The 23,280-nt window shown below is 39.7% G+C and overlaps 1 protein-coding gene across 1 annotated transcript in view; it reads right to left on the bottom strand.

The window, feature by feature from the left end:
- nell2a (neural EGFL like 2a) overlaps positions 1-23,280 on the bottom strand; it is a 211,982-nt gene that overhangs the window by 91,484 nt on the left and 97,218 nt on the right. Inside the window, exon 13 of the mRNA XM_072434961.1 lies at positions 21,478-21,603. Within this exon, the coding sequence (XP_072291062.1) occupies positions 21,478-21,603 (126 nt within the window). The remainder of the gene's footprint in view (positions 1-21,477; positions 21,604-23,280) is intronic.

A 23,280-nucleotide genomic window follows, 5' to 3' on the forward strand; every position in this document is an offset into this window, starting at 1 on the left:
CGCTTCCCAGGCCGTAAAAACAGAGTCCCTGAGCTCGTCCAGCAAACGTTTAAACTGTCCCATATCCCCTTTAAATATTATAATAGGCAGAATTATTTCACGAGAATGTTGTGATGCCGATGGAAATTGAAATGTAACAATTTCAGGTAAAACGTGAAACGTCTATAGGTAGAGTGTCCAGAGGCTTTATTCAGATTTATGCAGAGAAAAAGAGCTCCACGGGCCTGAGAATCCATGCTGCTGTTTCTGGAGTGTGGCACATGATTAGCGCGACACGTTTGATAACGATTAATAAATAAATAAATAATAATAAATAAAGTAAAAATAATAATAATAATAGTAATAAAAAAACATAACGTAAATAAAATAATAATAGTCATAAATAAAAAACATAAATAAAGTTTAAAATAAAACAATGACAGTAATAAATAAAAAACACAAGTAAAATAAAAAATAAATGAATAAATAAAGTAAAAATAAAATTAAATAAACAACATAAATAAAGTAAAAATAATGTAATAATAACATACATAAATACATACATACAATAACATACAGTAAAATAAAATGTAATTAAAAGGTACATTTGCAGCATCCAGAAAAAGGAAAAGAACTGCATGGCTTTAAAACACAACACTTTCTAATTAGCAACTGCAATGGTGTTAAGCTGCCACAATGTGATCTTTTCTTATCTATTAAACAATGTTATATAGTCTGTGTGGTTGTATTAGCAGGATCGTTTGCAGTGAGTGTGTGATTAGAAACAAATCAAGGCTGCTAAAAAATCCAGGGTAAAAGTACACAAAGCATTTCCACACAATGAGATACAATTTGTGAAATGGTCAAATTTTCCAGTGGCAAAAAAGTACGAGAGGACAACTACACAAGGAGGAATATTTATCACAGTTTGACACCAGTTAGGTTGAAAATGACTGAAAGTAGCTTCGGGTTCTTTGAAAGGAACAGCTCTATCTATGTTATTAATACAGAAAATTCCATCCAACCACAATAAAACAATTATATTGAAACTACTTTATGTCACTGACACAGTAATTCTTTTCCAAATGAACCAAAATGTAAAACATTATGAGCTGTGATAAATAATGAGCGGAATGAAACACTTACATAATTTGTTAGCGTCATTTATGAGTAATTTATGAGTCGTATATGTTAATTATTCAACCCTCTTCAGCTGAAATGTTGAAATATAACCTTAAATAACAAGATGTCTCCTGCTGACGCAAAGAAAGGATATGTACGATAAATAGTATTGTTACAGTGTTCATTTTATTGATACAGTAAATAAAGTGACCAGCGTGTGAAAAAATTCAAGAAAATAAGGGCGTTGCATCTTTTAAACCTGGAATCCTGTCCACTTTTGCCAATCTGCGATGAAAGATTTTTGATCTATCGATAAACTAAATGTTTAATTATTTTTTCAAACTGAAAAAATAACAAAAAAGAACTAAACCCCCCCCCCCAAAAAAAAACAGCTAGAATTAAACCAGGTACAAATAGTCATCATATTGTACCTGGTTAATGCAAGCAGTGTTTTTGTTTTGTTTTTTAGCTCTTTTTAATTATTTTTTTCAAACTGAAAGAAAAGCGAGATTATGAAAAACAAAAACAAAACTCAAGCCAAAAAAAAAAAAAAGACAAAGACTTACAAGGGCGGGGCCAGAGAAAACAGATTTAAAAACGAAAAGAAAGGTTAAAGCACATAAGATAATAATAAAAAACACTTGTCCCATTTAGTCCAGATTCTTTTAAATTTGTCCGTTTCTAGGTTGAATCTGTGTGTGATCTTTTTTTCCCATTGTCAGCACGTCAGTTGTGGTGTCGGTCCAGCCCTTAATCGTCGGTGTCCATCTATAGTGTCCATGGCAGGGGTTTTGAGGCCCAGGAGTGGTGTCAAAAACAGTCTGCAAAGCCTCGTCAATGTCCATCCGATATTCAAGTGCAACAGGACAGTCCCAAAACACACTGCGAGACCTACAACCTACGATGGGGGAGTAGCTAGAAAACTAAAAAACACGTGCAGAACATGCAAACTCCCCGGCCAGACAATGGAACGCGGGAGAGAAATGTCTTGCCAAAGGACACAGTGCACAAGACAAAGTGCTAAACTCACCTGTCACTCCGTAATACAGTTAATTTATAGTCTTACTCAAATCCATTCTCTGTGATAATCGTCACTGTGGCGCGCCGATGTTTGGAGGAAAAGCAATTCCGAGTTATTTTTTGTCAGAACCTTTTCTTCTACACAGAGGGAATTTCATTAACCTCCGCACGGAGCATTTGACACGAGCGGAATGTGCAAATGATTGGATTACGCCACAAGTTTCCCCTTCAAAAGCTCACTAACTTTTCAAAAGACTTTTTCCTCAAACGGCCGCAATGAAAGACTCCGGGATGGCACCCACGGAAAGAAAAAATAATAAATAAAAAGCCTTGACCTGCATCATTCATTCTCACCATCGCACAATCCGTTATATTTCCTCTCCGGACGCAGCGAATGGAAAGAGTTGTTGTTGAGGTGTTTGAAAAGCTGTGGAGAGCGGACGGAGTGAAAGCCACTTAAGGCTGTTTCTCCTGTTTAATGCTAAAAAGACAATAAAAACACTAGCGTTTGTAGCGTTTCTCAAACTTAACTTAAAGCGCCCCCTACAGGTCGGACGACTTATTGAACTAAAATGCAGTTGAGATAAATATATTTTTAATTTTGCCAAAAAAGTTATACAAATGTTGTCCCAGAATGGCATATTTTTCAGGTTTATAATTTCACTTCCTGTTTGTAATTGATGACATCACACTATTCATGTTCATGTGCAATACTGAATCAACCATGTGCAATACCTGTAAATAAGAGTGTTCTATTTTGTTTTCTATACGGTTTACTTACCTACTAATAGTATTACCTAGTCGTGTGCTAGTTATTTTTATTTTATTTTATTTTTTTATTTTATTCTATTATCATTATTTTATTATTATTATCTGATTTTTATCTTTATTTTGTATTTTTTTATTATCTATTTAGGCCCGAGCGCCACAAGCTGGCGAGAGGCCTATTAATCTCGTAAGGCCGTGCGAAGCACGGCTGCGAAAGTGCGCACGTAGTGCGCACGAAATCGAGCGCGAAGCGCTCGCCCACTTCCAAACACTCACTAACGCACTCCTTCACTCATGCACGCCCCGTGCATACTAATTAGTTGTAGGAAAATGGAACATTACCGTTGTAAACGGGCGAAGCCCGTGCAAAAGTTCGCACTAAACGAGCACTTTACATTGGGATGACGACCGCGAAGCGGTCGTCATCCCCATATAAAGCACTCATTTGCGCTAAGTAGCTCACGAATACGTTCCCCATCTCTTGCATGTTCCGTGCATATAAGCATGTAATGCAAAAATTGAACATTATTACTGTATAGAGGGCCAAAAACACAAAGTGGGCGGAGCCCACTCAAAATTATCGAAAGTACCCGTCAGTGACCAGGGACCCACACCATGAGGTAGGAAAGCGCGAGCGCTTTCCGAAAATGTATAGTTTATGATATTTGAAAAATGGGAAACATTGTTTTCGCATCGGAATATTATTCTTTCTTTCTTTCTTTCTTTCTTCTTCTCGGGACCAACCCCCCTATTTTTCACCCAGTGAACATTGACGAAAAGTCACAAAAATTTGCACACCTCTAAAAATCGTGCCTCTCTACATTCTGGCTATTTCCCTTTTCTAAAATAAAAAAAATTGGCGCGTCAGCGCCACCAAATGTACCAAAAATGCATTGAGAGATGGGAAATGACCCAAAAAAAATCTGATCGTAGAATCATGAAATTTGGCGCAGAGGTAGATGGTGACAAGAGAAGTAAAAAATATTATTACGGCAATGCCGTCCGCCCAACCAAATGTCGGCCATATTGCTTCAAAAATGGCTAAACATGACTTCGGAGTTTTTCCAAACGTCGTACTTTTACGAACTCCTCCCAGGGCGTTGGCCCTAAAAAGCTGAAATTTGGTGAAAATGCTACTGAGGAGTGGGACATCAAAAGTTATCCAAATTACATTGATACCTCTCACGGTCTCTGAGCGGCGAAGCCGCAAACTGTAGCTAGAATTTCAGAAATCTCCCATATTTAAAATTTCTGCCGTTTGCGCAGATAAAGTCCGAATTGCGTCAAATTAGAATCAGTTGTTAAACTCTTTGCCCTAAACCTACTTGAAGTGAAATAAATTCATTTGGCGCCACAGCGCCCCCTACAGATTTTATATGGAGGTTAAATGTTTAGTTTTGCGAAATTATATGAAATTTGACACACAACTCAATTTTAGCATCCCCATCAAAAAAGTCAATGACTCATGTCATAATTGTTATGGCGTTGCCGTAACGATGACCGAAACCTTTCATGTTTACACTTTAGACTTTCACAAACTCCTCCCAGGGCGTCAGCCCTATTAACCTGAAATTTGGTGAGACTCATCTTCAAGACCATCAAAAGTTATCCACATTTTCATTCAAAGAGTCACGGTGTCTGTGCGGCAAAGCCGCACATTTTGCCAAGAATTCAAAATAAAATTGCTTTTTGATGGTAAAACAAAGGGGAGAAGATGTGACAGCGTCACAGATTCAGCAGTAGGCGTAATAAAAGGACAATTGGGGCTCCTCTTGCGGCGTGGCGGCGGCGTGGCGGCGGCGTGGCGAGGGCCGATCATTGCCGCTTGCGGCTATATTTTTATTTTATTTCCCCCCCTCCATTCCCTATTAAGATAGGAGAGGAGTTTTGTTAATAAGAGTTTTTTGTTTTGTTCATAAGAGTTCTATTAAGAGTGTGTTTTTGAAACTTACTATAATCTGTCCTTTCCTCTTGTTCTACTGCGTTGTAACAACGAAATTTCCCCTTGTGTGGATATTAAAGGTTTATCTTATCTTATCTTAGGAAATGACTCAGCAAACACTGGGCAAAAACTCATCTAATGTAACATTTTTTTTATTTGACAAACAATTTAAATATATGAGTGTATATGAGAGTTGTTGAATTAATGTTAGAGAGTCAAAAACGTTTGTGTCAATTCTGCATACATTTGACTGGAATGGTCCCTAGTGTGATGTCACTTCCTGTCATTTTCTACAGATTTTTCAGCGTTTTCTCCACAAATACCTGCTTGATTGGTGTAGAACTATAATATATATGTACAGCAGATATAAATAAATAATAATAAATAAATCTGAAAATCTCAGTAGATTCATCTCTTTTAATGGGGAGTCCTGGACCTGCTCAGTGGATGTACCAATCACGGCTGCACAGTATTGGAAAAGATTGTGATATTCTGTAAATTGATATTTATATATTTTTTCTTTCAAAACAAAAGCTTAACACTGACAAACCCAAAACTAAATCAAAGCAAATTGAACTCAGACTTTTTCATTTACATTAAAAAAAATAAAAAATATATATATTTCAGTCGGATAGAAGACCTGTTTACTATTGTGAAACATTTAGTTTATTATTGCTTTAGCCAATATTGCAATATACTGTGCAATGTTTTTTAGTTTGTTATTGCTTTTAGCATATATCACAATATACTTCTAGTTTATTTTAGTTTATTTATTTTTGATTTTTAGTTTATTATTGCTTTAGCCAACATCGCAATATACTGTGCAAAACGTCCACGATCTTCCAAACTCAGGGACAAAGAGAACACACAGAAAGGCCCCGCTCGCACCCTCTTCCTGTCTGACTGTGAGGACGCGCCGCTCACCTCTTGGCCCCCCGCACCTTCTAGCCCCGCCCCCTCATTGTGTTTTGTATTCCGGTCCTCTCGTGACACTGCGCGACCTTTGCCACTGCAGCTGCTCAGGACAAACACACAAAAACAATCAATGCTCCGCGGCCGGGGACTCTGGGGCTTCAACTGCAGTCTGACCTCATCACCTTCAGCCCAAACGACAACAGCCCCCGTTAAGGTGCTCTTTAATGTCCCCCTGGAGGAATGTGGAGCATTTGTGTTAGAAGTAGAGGCTCCGCGATATTCGGGAAGACGCTCGATACCAATTTTGATGGCACACAAAATAGGGCGTCATGTAGTGTTCTGTAGTGATATTTAGGATTTATATGGACCAGAGCAGAAAGGAGAAGGAGCGAGTGCGATAAAGTGCAGTTTACGTGTTTCAGAGCGTTTGCCGATGCCACGCCCCCGTTTAATCGTTTAATCATTGACATACAATGGCCTGATTAACAGGCCTGGGAAAAGACACGCTATTATTTAGACAATAGGATGTACAAACTAACGCTAGTCTTATTACTATTTACTCGACCGAGGCCATTCTAAAACGATTATATAAAAGGTCCAGTTCTGTAAAAGTTTTGGAATTCGTTTTGATACTTGCTCAGTATGACTCACGTCATAAGGCGCTGGTACAGCTGGCAGCCCGGTGTAAACGCTCTCTCTTCTTTCTCACACTTATTGTGCTTTATCTCCTATATTTTGTAAATATAGTTAGTATATTTTTTCTATTTTACTGTACGATAGGGACACGCGCTGGAATAGTTTTTTAATTCAACTGTTTTTGACTTTTTTCGGCTGGATTTGAGCGTTTTTCGTTGCGTTCGTTGTGTTGTTGTGACGTGAGCTAGCTCCGAGCGAGCCCACCAGCCCCCCCCCCCCCGCGCCCTCCGGCCGCGCTAAAGTACGGCGTGTCGTCGGTACACGTTTATATACACGTTTATATGAAAGAGGAACTTCACGAACGATCGGGACACGCACTGGAATCGCTTTAAATTAACTTGTTTTGACTTTTTTCGGCTGGATTGAGTGTTTTCGTCGTGTCGTTGCGATGTGTCTTGGCTCCGGCCCCGCCCCCCGGCCGGCGCCGTACCGCGTTTACACAAAGGAAGAACTCATGAAACTGCGGAGAACAGTCGTCTTACCCGGAGATCGTCACGTTATCCCGTCGCAATACTGACCTAACCTAATACTGATGTGCAATTCTGTCATATGTGCAATTACTGTTGGAATTCATGTGCAATTCATGTGCAATTACTGTGAAATTCATGTGCAATCTATGTGCTGTCGTGACACATATTCATGTGCAATTACTGTCGGGATCACATGCAATGGTATTTATTTATTTGTCTATGGGAGTTTTTATTTGTTTATAGGAGATCTTCTACTGAAAGTGTTTTTCAGACTTCCTATAAGTGATCTGTTCTTCTGTATCTACCTCTGTATCTACCTGCGTTGCACCAATGAAATTTCCCCATGTGGGACAATAAAGGAATATCTTATCTTATCTTATCTTATCTTACAATGTCTAGATTTGATGTTAGTTTTAGTCTGGATATTTGTTACATATATATATATATATATATATATATATTTTTTTTAGAACTCTAATGTTTAAGCCCCGCCCTCATTAGAGAAGTCCCAATATCAAATTGAAGCGTCACGATTATTGCGAGAAGAAACATTAATTTTATTGACACGAACAACAGTGAAATATTGTATAACTTTCAATGGGACAGTTTACCTCTAGCATGTGACCAGCTTTATGACATTCTTCTTTTTGAAGGATTAAGGATGTATTTAATGTCTTTTACCTTTGAGGAACCGACTTGAAATGTGACTTCCATTATACTGTGACCAGAATAATCACGCTTATCGATCCATCTTAGCATCTGAAGACTCCTCCTCTGGACCTTCGTCTGGACCCTGCTCATCCTCTGGACCCTGCTCATCCTCTGGACCTTCGTCTGGACCCTGCTCCTCCTCTGGACCCTGCTCCTCCACTGGACCCTGCTCCTCCTCTGGACCCTGCTCCTCCTCTGGACCCTGCTCATCCTCTGGACCTTCGTCTGGACCCTGCTCATCCTCTGGACCTTGCTCCTCCTCTGGACCCTGCTCCTCCTCTGGACCCTCCTCCTCTGGACCCTGCTCATCCCCTGGACATTTGTCTGGACCCTGCTCCTCCTCTGGACCCTCCTCCTCCTCTGGACCCTCCTCTTCTGGATCCTGCTCATCCTCTGGACCTTCGTCTGAACCCTGCTCCTCCTCTGGACCCTGCTCCTCCTCTGGACACTCCTCCTCCTCTGGACCCTGCTCATCCTCTGGACATTCGTCTGGACCCTGCTCCTCCTCTGGACCCTGCTCCTCCTCTGGACTCTCCTCTTCCTCTGGACCCTGCTCCTCCTCTGGACCCTGCTCCTCCTCTGGACTCTCCTCTTCCTCTGGACCCTGCTCCTCCTCTGGACCCTGCTCCTCCTCTGCTCTATTTTCCCCTTCAGATATCTCCTCCGCTTATCAGGATCAGACCGCCGATGCGCACGCCTCAGACGGACGGGCAAGAGGCGCTCCCTTAATAACATTCAAAGGGATAGAGAAGCAGTCCGCTACCTTTCACGGATTAGCCGCTAATCTCCGCCAGCGAGCAGCGCCGCGGGCACTTCGGGGGACGAGACGGGCAGAAGGGAAGAAAGAGTGAGGCGAGATGACCTCCGCGTTCAAGGGCAACCGGGCCGGCGAAAAGACAGCCCGAGTCGTGTGGCGTAAATGGTGCGAGTGGAAGAAAAGGGAGCTGCCGTGTTTAGCCCGAGCAGTTTGGAGTAATATCTGGCAAATGGGATGTTCGACGGGTCAAGCTGAGCAGCGTAAGGGCCGTCGCTGCGGTGATAACACGTTCGATTAAAAAAGCAGGCAAACTGAGCAAATAAAAAGCTTCTCTAGTGAATTTAAAAGTCTGTTTGCGATGACGCTTTAACTCCAACAGGTTGTGGCTGTGGTTAGCGCATTAGCAAGGCAAAGCAAACCCCGGAGCGACGGTGATTAACAGTAGCACAATTATCACATTGGTCTCTCCTGTGTCTCACTGCGGTTTCACCCTATTCTCCTCGTCTGTGTGTGTTTGTGACGGAGCGACTCCAACAACGACTTAAAAAATGCACTCTACAACCGTCTACAGTCGGTGGGAGCAGGATAAATGGTCACATTTACACAAAAGAAAAAGTGACGGTGTATACATCATTAACCTGAAGAAGACCTGGGAGAAGCTTCTGCTTGCCGCCAGAGCCATTGTTGCCATTGAGTGAGACCTCACCTTTGCAGCGCTTCTCCTCGAGGTTTTTACCGTTTACCACCGTGTTTTTTGTAGTTTTTCATTGCAGAGGAGGAGGGTCTGAGGACAATGGGCGCTCTGGGACGTTTTTGCTTAATTCCTGTGAAAAGTTGGTTAATCTGCTTTTTCATTATTGACCGATGACTGTTTTGCTGTCTGGTTTTCTAACTTTCTGCTGGCGAAATCAACATGTGTGATCAGTCCCGCGAGGCGACCGCTGTCGTGAATTTGGGCTTTATAAAAATGAACCGAACTGACTAAAACGGGAGGCGGAACCAGGAACTAGAGAGTCACCAATCCATCGTTCTCAGTAACGTTCACTGCCTAAATATCTGTGGATCACCGATATCAACAGACGAAAAGAGCATTTATGTCTTTGAAAACAATTAACATATTGTATCTTATAACTTAATTCATCAAGCTTCACTGTACAAATACTACTTCCACCAACAGCCTGAAACCTATAGGCTACTTCTATAGGCGGATACTCAATAACTATATTAGTAACTGGACTGAATCAGGACTAAACCAGGACAAAAACAGGACTAAAATCATTTCCTTGATCATGTCTAAAGTAAGAAAAATAGAGCACCACACAGCAAGAGAATTTGGACTTATCTTGTTTACGGAATTTGACAAACAAGTACAAACGGGGCAGAGCCGGCGCGTCCCTGCTGGGATTTGAACCCTTGACCTCCGCCTCTGCGGTCGGTCTGGGCGTGCAAGCGTCTGAGCCTTAACCGCAGGCCGCTCCTATCCGCAGATCTGCTCTGTAATCTGGCCTCAGTGCAGAAGTCTGAGGCGGAACATGGACTACAGTCGGGCTAATCCTCTTTACACCAGCTCCAGAGCACAATGCAGAGAACAGCTCATGATACGACTGCAAGAGAACGTGAAGTAAAAGTATCGTTAAGGAACACACTCAAGTTAATGTAAAGAGTGGGTAATTATTTGATATTTGCGTGGGAGACACAATTCTCAAAACCAACTCTCTGACCAACTTAATTTTATATAAGTTGTATAAGTTTTGTGATTTAAATGCATCTTTTATTGTTTTGTAAATCACTTTAAGCTGTGTATAAATACAAATAAACTTGCCTGATAACAAATCAATTGTGTAGTTTGAGTTACAATTGTAGCATTTATAATTTCTGATTTAGTTTATTTCATATGTGCTTTTTATAAATAATGTGATAATAATGTGATAATAAAAGGTGTGTGAACCTTTTAGTTTTTTTTGTCATTTTATCTTGCAAGACTTTGTGACACGAGATTTTGTCCCATCCCTGACTATTAATTACACCTAAACAAGTTAATATTTGCAAAGAGTTCGACAATTAAGGACTGGACGGGCATCATAACCGACAATTTAAAAATTGACAAATTCAATACACACTCTTATTTTTTGACATAGCACGCTTTAACTCATCTTTTCTTTGGATGAAATCACCTTTTTGTTTCCTTTCATTGCATATTCTAATTTGTTCGAAATTTAGTCTTGTTGATTTCTGTAATTTCTTGATTTCTGTCATTTCTTTGTGATTTGAATGCATTGTTTTAATGTTGTGTGAAGCACTTTGAATGGCGTTGCATATGAAATGTACTCTACAAATTAAAAAAAACTTTCCTTACCTTTTACGTTTAAAAAAATAAACAGTAAAAAAAAAAGAGACACGTCCTGTTCAAAACTGTGGCGCCGTTTCCTGCCTGCACCTTTACATATGTCACCCATAACCTGGTTACAAGTGTGCAGACACATGCTGACTGATGCAAGACAATAAAGATGACGCAAACATGCACAAACCACTTAAAAATCCACCTCGAGTGCGTAAATGTTGACAGAAAATAATTTAAACATGCTAAAAACCTTTCAAAGTCCATGAAATAACATGCGTCTCCTTTAATATTACATCAGATTCAGCTTAATTCAGTCAAAACTCTCCGTCCTTTAATTTGACTTGGGAGAAATATCGAATTAAAGCAGTAAAACTTTTGTTAAAGCACTTATCATATATTCTCGGCAGGCTTATTGCATTGTGTCTGCTTATGAGAGCCTAATCCATACCATAGGCTCATTTCTGCTGATGATGCGTTTGTGTAATTGATGGAGGCTATTGAAGGCCGCGGAGGATTACATACATCATAGAAACACACAATGTCGATAGGTCGTTCGGGGAGATGCTAATATTTTCTAACGGTAGCTGCAATATTTCTTCACCGGAGGAATCCCACTGGAGACGGCGCAGGTGGTTATTAACGAGCAGGAGGCGGGGCGCAAGCTCGTCCCGTGGAACCTGCCGAGTTAATATTCCAAATTCGTATCAACTTTATTTATACGGCATATTTTATGAACAATAGCAGGTTCCAAAGTGGTGCACAAAACACTTAAATATAAAGAAAACAATAAAAGGTAAAGTTCTTACTACTTGTCCCAAAACAATAAAACGAGTACTTAATATTGAGTACTGGTAAGATGTATACAAAAAGTGGTTACCGTATTTTCCGGAGTATAAGTCACAGCCAAAAAAAATTTGCACTGGAGTATAAGTCGCATTTTTGGGGGAAATTCATTTGATAAAATCCAAGACCAAGAACAGACATTTAATGTTGAAATGCAGTTTAATATAATAACAGATTAGAGAACATGGTGAATAGGTGTACGTATGCTAACCTTCAGCTACCTTCCATCCATTTTAATATAATATCCTGCTTTTCCACGCTATTAATTCATAAAGTTTGTTTGTTTGCCAACTTTTCTCATGGGCAAACTGTCCATTTCATGTAAACACAACAAAATCCCACAAACATAACCACAAAATACATTTCCCAAAATTCCTATTGTAGAGTAAACATTTCATTATACTAAAATGATTGCCTGATTGTGTGACTAATTTTTCTGCTGAAGGTTCTGCTACATATCTATCTCTACGAAGACAAGGCCAAGTTACAAGTCAGATCTGTGGAGAGAGAGGCGGCCCACAGTAAGAACGTGTTGTTTTTTCACTGTTTTTTCACTCTGGCACATTCCCATATTTCTCTAGCCTTGGGAGAAATGAAGCCTGCGTAAATTCAGCCTGGAAGACCTAACTCCACCCATCTGCGTCAAGGCCACCATGGAAGGACCCCTCTCCCCAGCGCCATCATCGCACTCAAGCGGGCGCCCGCCTGTCCGTCTGTGAGAGTCAGATCCCTCACTTCACCATGGACTCTCCCAGGTTTCTGTGCTTATCCCAAAGAGGTTATGCAGTTTTTCCTGGCCAAGAAGGAGGGTGAAAGGTCAGGGGGCGTCTGCACCATGGCCCTCGCACCTGCTCCTCATCCCCAATCAACGCTCTCAAGTGACTCCTCCCCGCTCCCAATCAGCACCAGGCGGTCGATTTAAGCCCTCAGGCAGATGGCTCGGCCGCTCAAACCGTACTGCGACCCACCACCTCCCCAGCTCCTCCTCTACATTCCCCTCATCCTCTACCTTCTCTTCACATCTACCACCACCAGTCTCCAGGCTCCGGGGGAAGACATCTAATACAAATAGATCATGGAGTGCCCATGATTGCAACGTCTTCCGCCGGGGTCTGAGCGCCAAATAACTCACGGATAAAGCTTGCTAAACAGTCCATTCTCGTGGTCTCTTTGTCTCTTCAGGGTGAAATGAAGCTTGGCCCGGTGAATCTGCTGCAACAACTAATCAACTCATTACGACTATGACTAGGACTATTTTTCTTGGTTAGACAATGAATCGTCGCAGCCTTATTTTTGACACAATCATTTAAACGTTCAATTAATTCATCAGTAAATCAAGGATCATTTAGAGTGAAAAAGGAAACTCGTGAATCAAACCTGATCCTCTTTCCTTTTAAAAACAATGCTGCCATATATTTTATTGTTGCGGTATCGATGCTTTTCTCGCCGTATCATGCAGTATTATCACTCCGCCCTCTTTCCCATCTCAGTGAGTCTGTTCTTCATGTTTGCGATACGGATTACCTCACGCGCCGCATCACAACCGCGGCGAAAAAGCCATTACGCCGAACCTCCGCATAAGCCCGGCGTAATTACACAAATTGACTTTTTACACTTGGCGGAGGCAGTATCGCCGTGAGTAACTTAACGCCGCTTTAATGCGACCGACCATAAAATACAGTGGCACGTTTTTTAATCCGCCGGGTTTTGGAGGCATTAATCTCTACCGGGAATCGGGAAGAAAGACAAACGAGCACGACAATACAACTCGCCCGCAGCGCCGAAGATTAAAGGCGGTCGCGAGCGCGGTGATATAAAACGTGTGGCTTACCGTTGCGCGCGGCGACTGGAGATTGCCGAGCCGGGTTTAAAGATTGATCTCAAGTGCTCGCAAACGAACTTAAAAGTCTATGACGTTCAAGCCTTATTAATAACTGACAGAACTGCATTGGCCACAGCGGAGCGGCGTCGAACTATGGATGACATCAAAACGGCTGAATTAAAAGGAAATTGTGTTGAACTGAAATGAAAGTATAACCAAAATTATTCACAATTATTCAAGATTGAAAGCGCTCAAACGTGTCTAAAGTGATGTTTCTGCGCCGCGTTTGTACATTTTACGGATCATTTGCTTTATGTGCAATGCTTGAACTTGAACCGTGACATTTGCCGGAACGTTTGAGCACAACGATTGCAATAATTTGGTCTGATTATTGTCATCTGCTCTCAAAAAGTCAAGATATTCATTTGTGTCAGTGTAACCTTTCCCTAGTTGAGGGTTGGTTTTCTCAAGAAGATAGATCACAAAAAAGGACGACCAAGAAAGCGCTCCGTCTCACACTAGAACCTTCTCGCTGTGAATACTAACCTGCCACGTTTAATTCAGTCGTCTGTGAGTAAGATGCACATTACTATAGTTGTTTCATAGCCCTTAGAGGAGGCGTGACCTTATCACAAATGTCATTCTACTTTTTTCCTTGTTTGTTTTCTTTCTTTTTTTCATTCATTCTTTTTTTTTCTTCAAAAGGTTAAACTTAAAACACAAAAACGAACCGAACACAAGCAGAGAGCAGACCACAAAACGTCGTTCAAATTTGTCCATTTCCAAATTAAGTTTGAATGTAATTTCATTTTATCCCGTTGGTCTGATTCCTGCTATTACCATATTTTCCGGACTATAAGTCGGACATAGTTTAGCGGGGGAGCGAATTATACTCCAGAGCGACTTATATGTGACATTATTTGTTATTTTCACACTGGCAACCACAAGAGGGCGCTCTAGGCTCTAAGCGACGCAGAAGAAGAATCTGCACTTCCTCTACCTCTGGAGTTTGTGGAGTTGTTTAGAAGTGACACAGAGGAAGAAGAATTCAATGGATTTAGTGATTTGGGGTAAAACTGATGCTTTGGTAAACTTGTTAGCATGTTCTTTATGCTATAGTTATCTGAATAACTGTTAATATGTTACGTTAACATACCAGACACTTACCACAGTTCTGTCTGTGCCTCATGTAGCTGAAGGTGTTAGCATTAGCATACGTACATTTGTTTATCTGGTGGAGACGGTGCATGCAAAGGATGTACGGCTTCAAAACTTCCATCCAAACAAATTAGAATCTCAATTTATCTTTAGCAAACAAACTTGCACACACAATATGTCGACATCCTAAAACTATTCGTATTCATATTTGCTTATTTTGTGTTTTTCAGAGCCTCTGTAAACTGCCAAAACACCGAAACTGAACTGTTTATGTACTGTTCAATACAAATATTATATGCATCCCTTTTATACATCCCAGTCGAATCATGAAATTATAATCTTCACTTTTCGCTGTTGCCTAAAATATCTTTTCCTCGACGTCCAGCCTCTCTCCAACTCGAGCGTACTATTTTTGTCTTTTCCACGGGGGAAGCAGCTCGCGGCTCTATAGGGGTCCGGGATGGGGCGGGGCGGGTATGGGGGGGAACAGGAGTTCTGGAGCGGCGCACGTTGTGTTGCCGTGTCTTACAGCTATAACTCAGCCTCCAATGACTCGGCGGGAAAACCCTGCACACCACTGCGTTCGTTTGCATTGGCACTGATGGCTTTTTTAATTACAGCCGCGGAGGGATGAGGCGAGCGGGCGCGGTTGGGAGGGGGGGTGTTCTCTGCCACGCGGTGCACGACAGGCCGACAACCGACAGGGGCTGGGGTCTGGCGGGCGCCGCAATAAATAACGCAGAGGGCGACATGGGATAATGTGATTTGAGCTCGGTGCACGTGGCGATGGATATAAACTATAGAAGAGCTCACGCGGTTTAACGTTCGCCCTCTAGAGGCCGGAGGACGCACTCGCGCTTCGACTAGAGTGCTCCGTCTTGTGTTTGAATGTGGAAAGTGGTTCTTTTGGTGCAATGTATGTTTTATTTAGTGGTAACTGTTTCCTGGTTTGTGTGGATGATAAATATTGTGCTGCGTTTGGAAATGCCAACAATACTGGAATTGCTACCATGTTTTACGTGCACGAAATTAACTATTTATGATGAAAATAAGTGCAAGAAAACTAAGCGCGTGTTTTCATTTTTTGAATAATGAGTTTAATCTGCCTTTTTATGTATAAATACCTCCTAAAAATACAACATTTCCAGCTAACTTACTCCAGACGTTCTCAATTTTGCTGTTGTCCCCTTTAAATCCTTATACTGTAAATAAAAGGATGTATACTACAACTACAACAACAACCACCACTGCTACTATTACAACTAGACAAAATACTACAACAACAACACTGAATCTACTGCAGCCCAACTACAACAACAACAAATACTATAACACTTACAAATAGTACTACAACAACTACCACAACAACTGTTAATATCAGTGAATTGTACACAACAACAACAACAATACTACTGAATCTACTGCAGCCCAACTACAACAACAACAAATACTATAACACTTACAAATAGTACTACAACAACTACTACAACAACTGTTAATATCAATGAATTGTACACAACAACAACAACAACAACAACAACACTGAATCTACTGCAGCACAACTTCAACAACACATACTACAGCACTTACATATAGTACTACGACAACTACTACAACTGTTATTATCAATGAATTGTATACAACAACAACAACAACAACAACAACAAAAACACTACAACGACTACAAAAAGTACTACTATTACAACAAAAAACGTACTGCAAATATTACAACTACTACAACATCAACAAACACGACAAAAAGTACTATAGCAACAACAACAACAACAACTACTACGAACTACAAAAAGTACTACAACACCTATTTCTGTTCATATCAATGGATTGTATACTACTGCAACAACAACAACAACAACCTCTGTTACTACTACAACTACGCAAAATCTACAACTACATAAAATACAACAACAACTACAACTGCAAATATCGGAACAATGCATTAATTGTATACTACTACAACTACTACACAAAAACTACTACAACAAGACCAACTACAACTACTACAACTGTTACTAAAACAATTTAATCTACAACAACTTCATCTACTACAACAACAACAACAACAGCAACAGCGGCTAATAATAACACCGGTTGGAGTTCCGTGCGAGCTTTAATTGTGGCGTGGCTCTCGTCTCTGGAGCTGGAGAGCAGGATGTGAGAGCGAACACTGATTCACTCTGTCTAGACTCCCAATTTGGGCAATCGCACCACATTTGTCATGATACCATCTGACTGGAGAATAAATAAGTTAAAACTGTTTTTTTCTGAAGGAAGGGAAGAGAAATGCTTTGTGGTAGACATTATGATGAATACCAATTGCCAAGCGGACTGAACAGCACCGTTTTCCACGCAAAGCTAAACTTTTCGTGTGAAGTTGTACAGGCTTTCTATTAAACGTTTTGTCATTTAAATGAAGCTGTGTGTGTCAATCAAACTCTATTTGATTTAAGTCGCTGTCAGTCAATCACAGCTGGATCATTTTTCATTCACCTGCGTCGTTGGGGTGAATGTGTTCATGGTACTGATACTGCTCTAAAAGATGTGATACTTTTAGGAACTTACAAATGGACTTTTGTGACGAAGGAACATCATAATTCACGAAGACACGGACAATATTTGACACAGCAAAATGGGGGGAAGTGCTTTTATTATCACCCAACATATTTGTAAAGATGAAATGTTTTGGACAACTTTTATAAATATAGTTGTTGTGAATAATAAGTTGATTAATAGGAAAAGACCTCACATAAATATATTAGACCTCACATGAATATATTAGACCTCACATAAATATATTAGACCTCACATGAATATATTAGACCTCACATGAATATATTAGACCTCACATAAATATATTAGACCTCACATAAATATATTAGACCTCACATAAATATATTAGACCTCACATAAATATATTAGACCTCACATAAATATATTAGACCTCACATGAATATATTAGACCTCACATAAATATATTAGACCTCACATAAATATATTAGACCTCACATAAATATATTAGACCTCATACTCACATAAATATATTAGACCTCACATGAATATATTAGACCTCACATGAATATATTAGACCTCACATGAATATATTAGACCTCACATAAATATATTAGACCTCACATGAATATATTAGACCTCACATAAATATATTAGACCTCACATGAATATATTAGACCTCACATAAATATATTAGACCTCACATAAATATATTAGACCTCACATAAATATATTAGACCTCACATGAATATATTAGACCTCACATAAATATATTAGACCTCACATGAATATATTAGACCTCACATAAATATATTAGACCTCACATAAATATATTAGACCTTAATTATTATTTATGTAGATCCAAAGCAAATTATGTATACATTAAATGGATATTTATTTAAAATGTATGCATTAGTTCAGCATAAACATATCTAAGTATAAACATTTTACACCTTTTAAAATGACTTTGAGGACTTGTAGAAACAACATTTCAGACAAGCTGTAAGGATTTCCCCTACAAAAGTGCACAAATATCACTTTATACCCTTATTTGAAAGTTTATAACATCATATTCTTTCTATTTTAACTTTTCATCAGCTTATTTGACAGCAGTTTTATTATAAACTATATAATCAATATTCATATTGTGCACATCTTGAAAACAACACTTTTTAAAATTCTTCACCTTGAACTACACGCCGTTTCAAGCCCACTTCATCTCAAGTCTTAACGGGAAGAGCTTTTGCGGAATGTGAGAGACCGAACGCAGCCGGAAAGCAAAAGAGACATTTTTCTTTGAACCAGACTTTGTGATTTGATCAGCAACAAATGGATCTTGGCTCGACTCGCAGCTCCTTCAGCTTCAGACTCCATCGCAAACTTCTCACACGCACGCACTGTGCACGCACGCATCGTGCACGCACCGTGCACGCACGCACCGTGCACGCACCGTGCACGCATCGTGCACGCATCGTGCACGCATCGTGCACGCACCGTGCACGCACGCACACACGCACACACACACACACACACACACACACACACACACCTGAGCACGGCGGTGAGGCGAGGCCCAAGGACTCAACAACAGTATTCACCTGAGGGAGCTGGAATCACACCGCCCACGTGTCTGACCACTCTATGTCGAGAAACTCCACTGACTGAGCTACTTCCTACTTGAAATGGGCCTTTCAAGCTAATTATATGCGTTTGTGGACAAAAAAATATGTAAATGATCATATTTTCTGTTTAATTAAAAATGAGGGGAAGATTGCTTATGGCTGGATATTTTTCTTCTGTTACAAAGTGGTGTATGTTTGAAATGTAAACTATTACAACCACAATTAGTGCTATTACTTTCATCCAGGGATGTCAAGGTTATTATCGTATTTTCCGGACTATAAGTCGCACCACAGTATAAGTCGCACCAGCCAAAAAACGTATAATAGAGAAGAAAAAAACATATATATAAGTCGCACTGGAGTATAAGCACTCCAGCCAAATCCGGAAAATACGGTAGTTTAATTGATAATCGTGATTTTTCAGGCCACAATGTAATCGCAATAACCAAAAACAATAATTGTGACAATTTTAGAAGCAAAATTAAGCTTTTTTTTTGGTTCAATATAGAGCCCAAAACTAGACCTTTTGTCTGTCCGAAAGTTTAATTTTGTAAAGTCAATCACAAAACTGAAGAACAGTAACATGCCAGACCCTAAGAATTACAAAATTAAAGAACTCTTGCTTAGTCAGTCTCAATAATCGTGAATAATCGTGAATTGTGATGATTTTTGTTCTCTCACTAACATTTGTTATTGCGACAACCCTAATACTATTTTTACTTCCACAACAACTATATCTACTACTAAAGTTAACATCCTTTAGAAGTGAACTGCCTTGATTTTACTGTTACAAAGTACATGCTGTAAGAGGCTGGACTGCAGTGGAAGAACCGACTCTAAAACAATTTAAAGTGGATTAATCAGTGAGAAATACGCTTGATAATGTGCCCAGTGTAAACAGTCCCGACAGCCGTGGCTCCTCTGACGGAGCTGATCGCGAGCTATCGACCGGAGCTCGGGTGCGTTTCATTTTAATCACCGCAAATCACCCTGACAGCCATCTCAAATAATGCATATTAACCAGCCCCGGCCACGAGGAGCAGTGCCGGCTGCCAGCTCGCTCTGCGGCACGGGGCGAAACAAGCGCCCGTCGAGTCATTTCACCTGTCGAGCCGGGATAAACAGGTAAACTTTGCTCGTACAGATTTGCCTATTGTTTTTTGTTCTGTTAAAGGGCGTATGACAGGTTCTTACGATTTTCTGATTTTGACTTTATTTGGTGAGTTTATACCTGTCGTACGTATACATTCAAGTTTTACACCAATCAAGCAGATATTTGTGGAGAAAACATTAAAACAATATGTAGAAAATGACAGGAAGTGACATCACACTAGGGACGCTCCAAAGTTTAAGCAGAATTTACACAAATAAACAACTTCTTTGACACTCTTAACATTCATTTAACAAAATAAAAGTCTAACCCTCTCGTTCATTTTTGATCGTCAAATATATAAATTGGTGACAATAGATTAATTTTTGCCCAGTGTTTCCTTGTGTGATGTCAGCAATTACAAACGAATAATTGAAAAAATAAAATGTGAAATTATAAACTTAAAAAAAATTGCTACTCTTTTTTTTCATAATTTTTAGCACAATTCAGAATATAATGATCTTAAATGCATTTTAGTTCAGCGAGTCGTCCGACCTGTTGGGGGAACTTTAAATGAGTGTGAAAAGTCCTTTTTAGTAAACCTTTTAAAAGTCTGTTGGTGAATATTAGCTTTTTGAAGAATAATGAAAGAAAACTAATAAGCTGAGGTAAATACTGACAATTACAAGGCTAAATGTTTACACCATCCAGTTTGTTATTGATTTAACCTTTATTTAACCTGCTGATCTAATCTCAATCTAATTTAAAAAGAAGAGTCCAGGCCCCTAAGTTGACCTTTTTCTACATGCGCAAAACACGCTACAAGCACAAAACGGAATCAAACTCAGGTCCTTGTTGCTGTGAGACCACTCTTCCATCATGTTTCCCCCTCAGACACATCACATGATCTCTCTAGCATCTGTGTTTAGGATGCATTTGCTTTAATCGGTTACAAAGCAGAGGAGTTGTGCTGGTTTATTGTTTAATATCGATAAAATGACTGGGCCAATCCTCGAGAAATGGTGAAACGTGTATTATTTTCTACTGAGTCACAAAAAGTGGACAAAAACATGGGATTCAACATTTGCTGATTTCCTGTTTCTTAAAAAAAACATTAGCCTAAAACACCTGTTCACTGCAATAATGTAAAGTTTTCCTACATTTTCTCAATCGTACTGCAAAAAAAACATGGGATTCAACCTTTGCTGATTTCCTGTTTCTTAAAAAATCATTGGAATTAGGAAATAATCAATAATGTAGAGCCCAGAGCCTAAAACACATGCTCACAGCAAATTATGTGTATTTTTACTAAATTTTTCTCAATCGTACTGCAAAAAACATGGGATTCAATTATGCTGATTTCCTGTGTCTTAAAAAAGCATTGGAATTAGGACATAATCAATAATGTAGAGCCTAGAGAGTCTAAAACACATGCTCACTGCAATGATGAAAATCTTTCCTACATTTTTCTCAATCGTACTGCAAAAAAACATGATTCAACATTTGCTGACTTCCTGTTTCTTAAAAAAAGCATTGAAATTAGGACATAATCAATAATGTAGAGCCCAGAGCCTAAAACACACGATCAATGCAATGACGTGTATTTTTCCTACATTTTTCTCAATCGTACTGCAAAAAAAGGATTGAAAGTGCATGTTTTCCGTCTCAGATGGGTCGGAGCGAGGGGATGTTTACCTGTGCAGGAGTAGTCGTCGATGCGGATGTAGCCGGTGTGGCAGATGCACATGAAGGAGCCCGGCGTGTTCACACACATGGTGTTCTCTCGGCAGTAGTGTTTGCCCTCCGCACACTCGTCGATATCTGCACAACAGACAGGAAAACGCCGTGAGCAGAGCGGACGGAGGAACGGGTCGGGAAGGATTTAAGGGTTTGTCGGGTGCGTTTATCTATTGGTTCGGACGGATCGGTCGAGGATAACCACACATTAACGTCCAAAAAGAATCGAACGATGAAACTCCTGGTCGGTAGGAAAACGTCAGATGCTAAATTAAGTCCTGCTTTTCTACTTTTGTTCTTTTTGGATATGATTTTATGCCTCGATGTCTCAAAATCTTTACCATGTTGTTGTTGTTGTGTTACTTTTAATGGCGAGTGGCGGCAAACTGAAACGGTGCATTTACCGCCACATACTGTAGTTGTACGTCTTCAAAGTATGTGTTTTACGCTCTAAAATAATTAAAAAGGAAAGAAAGAAAGATAGAAAAAGACAGAAAAAGAGAGAAAAATCTACAAAAGGTTTGATTAAATACGATTACAAAATGAGAAGACAATGTAAAGTAGTAATCGTTGGGTGAATTGTCCATCGCGCTGCTGTACCAAAGATCGATCAGCTCGGTCCTTTCAGACTTTGCATCCAAATTTGGACTAAACTGGATCCAAACATGGACAATAAAAGGACCAAACCAAGTCTACAAACCAGGACCAAACCAAGTCTACAAACCAGGACCAAACCAAGTCTACAAACCACGTATCCACATGGAGAAGTATAGTTCCCTAAACTAATTGCAAAAACATGGAACTGGATCAGTAAATGTGTGCAAATTGTCCCAGTACAATTTTATGATAATATTCCAATATGCCACAAATCTCAAACTAATGTTAAGACAACCTTGATAAACTGTTGGTTGGAAAATGAACGTTTTAACTCTGGCATGCAGTACATAAAAGTATAGTAAAGGACGTTTAAGTTTGACCTCTGAAGCTGCTGGTCCTGTTCCAGATCCAACAGCGAAGAGGAGGAGCCATTTGTCTTCATTAGGGTTTGACAGGGGCCAAAATATTGTGAGGAAAAGTGCAGTTTTCAACACTACAAACTATTACAAGCTAAACACTCCACAGCACAGAAGAGTGTGCTTTATTATTATATAATTATAATCTTCCACAATGTAAGAATAATGAACACTTACATCAAAGCAGATCCAGTTTCTATGACAATGTCTTTGGATCTGCGTAACCTTGGTCACAAACTATGTATAGTATGTTTGAGAAAAGTACATGTTTTATAAGATATTTACCGCGGCAATAGGGATTGGTCCTACGGAATATTAAAGCGTGTGCCCCAGTTTATTACAAATGTAAATAAAGAGCTGGGTACAATACATTCAGGGTATTGTAAAATCATATGACCATTATTTTTTGTCTTAGAGTTTCATTTATTTTAGTATGTCATTACAACTTTTCAAAATTAGCTCAAACATCCAGTGTAATCAAACAAACAAACAAACAAACAAACAAACAAACAAACAAACAAACATAAAACAAACAAACAAGGGTATTTAATGATATTTCTGCCCTTTTGTTGTTTCTGGCTCATTTTATGATCCTATTCACACTTACATGTAATACTTGAACCTCAGCCAAGACATTTACAGGCACGTTTTAGCACGTTCCGGGTGAATTGTTAAAATAATGTCAGAATATTGTTATGGGGGGAAAAAATCTGGACACATTTATGTTCATCCTATTTCAGCGTGATGA

The sequence above is a fragment of the Eucyclogobius newberryi genome, unplaced genomic scaffold, assembly GCF_026437365.1.
Source record: "Eucyclogobius newberryi isolate DKJ021-1_F unplaced genomic scaffold, fEucNew1.0.hap1 SCAF_7, whole genome shotgun sequence".
Taxonomy (NCBI): domain Eukaryota; kingdom Metazoa; phylum Chordata; class Actinopteri; order Gobiiformes; family Gobiidae; genus Eucyclogobius; species Eucyclogobius newberryi.